General features: G+C 30.9%; 1 protein-coding gene across 2 annotated transcripts in view; it reads left to right on the forward strand.

Moving 5' to 3' along the window:
- The window catches only part of LOC108974603, a 56736-nt gene extending 55307 nt beyond the window's left edge, over positions 1 to 1429 (forward strand). The window contains exon 6 of one of the 2 annotated variants that reach the window (XR_001993805.1): positions 1026 to 1111. Coding sequence is in view for 1 of the 2 variants with exons in the window: in XM_018942528.1 (XP_018798073.1) it covers positions 1026 to 1336 (311 nt within the window). In the remaining variant the exon portion in view is untranslated. Of the gene's footprint in view, positions 1 to 1025 lie in introns of both variants that reach the window. The other variant, XM_018942528.1, reaches the window with a different exon arrangement.
- Positions 1430 to 2661: the final 1232 nt, after the last annotated feature.

Genomic DNA, 2661 nt, shown 5'->3' on the forward strand with positions numbered 1-2661 from the left:
TTTTTTAATTAAAAGTAAAATAAAACTACTTAAAACGCATATTATTATTCTAAAACAACTTACGTTTACGTATGAACTTACTTTGTTATCGATTAGCCTCTTCTTAATCGTTAATTGATATCCCCGATAGCAAAGAGTCGCGTACACAGAAACACGTGCTTGGGTATTGTTCAATTTGAAACAATTTTTATTTGAATTGATTAGTTATTAGTAATATAAAGTAAAAGAAGTACAGCTGCAAAAGTTTCATAGTGTGAATAATGCGATTCCGGCGTTTAATAACATATTTAAATTTCAGTTGGTGAAATTAGAACCAATGCGATTACAGCATGTGCAAAATAAAAACGGCAGTTACCGAGTTAAATCAATTTAAGTGAAAACAGCTTCAAAACCAAAACACGTAAACATTTTATTTATTTATTTTATTTCTAAAGAATCTGCTATTTATCAACATGACCATAATTTATACGCGTTAAATTTCATGAAAGAAATTAATCAAAACCAAAGCAGACGAATAGAGAGTATTTAGCAGTGGGCCGAAAAACCGCAGCTGATTAGCATACAGTAGATTTTTCAAATGTGCTTGTCTGGTGGTTGGTGATCTTTTCTATTTTATTATTTAGTGTAGTAGTAGAAACTATAATAATAATGAAAAAGTATGAGCTATTTTCATTTCCTAATGCATGCAGACAGCACCGAATGGTGAATGGCTTTTATAATATTAGCTATAAAATCATCTTGCAAACAAATCCAACAACAATAAAAGTGTCAACAAGTCCTCACACATGCTACATGCCATACGAACGCACTGTGCCATGCAACAACATTTTTATAAGCAACAGCCAAATTCCTATCCATTTAAGTGTCACAATTTAACCTTACCATCACTTATATTTATGAAAGTATTTTATATAATTTGTTTTTTTTAATACAAAAAACATATATATTTTACCCTTACTTTTACTAAATACAAATTTTCATTTTCTCTCTCTCTCCCCAACCACCCACTTGGTGTTAATACGTAGGTTCAGCACCGCTTGGTTTTTATACGCCTGTGAAAGCGCCCATCGAAAGTCTCTTTCAACTGGGAGTAACGCGTGCACCTAACGGTAATGATCATCACGCCTTTAATAACACCTCAACGCCCACAACGAACGGCGGCACCACCGTCAACAATATAGCCACACAGAATGGACAGAGTAATGGCGTTTCGAACAGCAATGGTGGCGCTGATGACACCGAGGAGTCGGAGAGTTTGCAGTATATAAAACCGGCGAACGATGATCTCACCATTGCGTACAGTGAGGGCGCGCAGAAGACAGATTTATTGTATTAAGTGAGCGCAAGGTTGCAAGTATGAAATTGCAAGGTGCCAGATGCAGCGTGTGGAGAAGGCGAAAAGGGTTTTGAAATTACTGATAGTACTGGATATTTGGCAAGCAAATGTCGGTGGCGAACTGCTTGTAGGTCCTGGCTGGCTGACTGACTGGCAGCGCATATTCCGCCGAAGCATTGCGTTTCGGAATTGTTTAACATTTGCGTAGCAGTTAATGTCTGCACTAGTTTATAAGTCGTTTAGGTGGGCATTCTTCTTTAGTTGTATGTAAATTTTATTATAATTCTAATTTTTGCGTTTCTCTCTCTTTTTCTCGCTTATTTACTTTACTAATTTAGTTATATAAATGCATTTCGCAATTAATACATTCTAATGCACTTTTTATGTGTGTAAAATTAATGCAATGCAAATTTTTTTGTCTGTTATATAAATATAGTAAAAAAAACAAAAACAAAAAGAAAATGAAAATGTAAAGCAATCATATAAAATAAATATTAATTTGAAAAGTCTGTTTAGCATACAGAAAATTTTGCAACATAATTGTACTAGATTAACTTTCATATACATTTGTATGTTGCATTAGAGCGTAGCGAAAACAGTGTAGTAGTGATAAAATATACACGAAAACAAGATAATTAAAAATCAAAATAACAATAATGTCAGAAAAATATTTGCTCACTATGTCAGAAATGTTAAAACTAATAATATGAGTCGTATTTTTCTTGAAAAATTAATTTTCTATATAACATTGAATGGATATGCCATAAATTAAATATTTTAAAATAATTTAAAAATATGAAAATTGTCAAAAATTATAATTCTTTAATTTTGAGGTTACATTAAAATTTAACTTCTTAAATGTAAAACATTCCACTGTTTCCAATTTGGCTATACAAAGCTATAACTGAATGCATCAGAAATGAATATTTTTATCATTTAATAATATGAAAATGTTGAGAAATTTAAATAAAAATTTTAAATTCAAATATGAAAATTCTCAATAATTATGTTTTTGCGAATTTTCAACTAGTTTAGAATTTCATGCAAACCACACAATTACTTTTAAACTAATTTGTTAAATTATTCATATGTACATTTATTTACAACTTTGTGTCTAAATTTGAAACATTCCAAATCTTGTATTTTTGAACTGCAAATGTTACAGAAACATAAAAATCATGTGATTCACCTTTTTTTGAATTGTACGATAACCTCAAACTTCACGGAACGATTTGTTGAAATAAGCATTATCCAGTTGACATTGAAACAAATTTAAAAAATTTTATTTTTTGTCGCAAAGTTGAGCATAAACCAATATCTGCGTA

The sequence above is a fragment of the Bactrocera latifrons genome, unplaced genomic scaffold (genome assembly GCF_001853355.1).
Source record: "Bactrocera latifrons isolate USDA-ARS-PBARC rearing strain unplaced genomic scaffold, ASM185335v1 scaffold_57, whole genome shotgun sequence".
Classification (NCBI taxonomy): Eukaryota; Metazoa; Arthropoda; class Insecta; order Diptera; family Tephritidae; genus Bactrocera; species Bactrocera latifrons.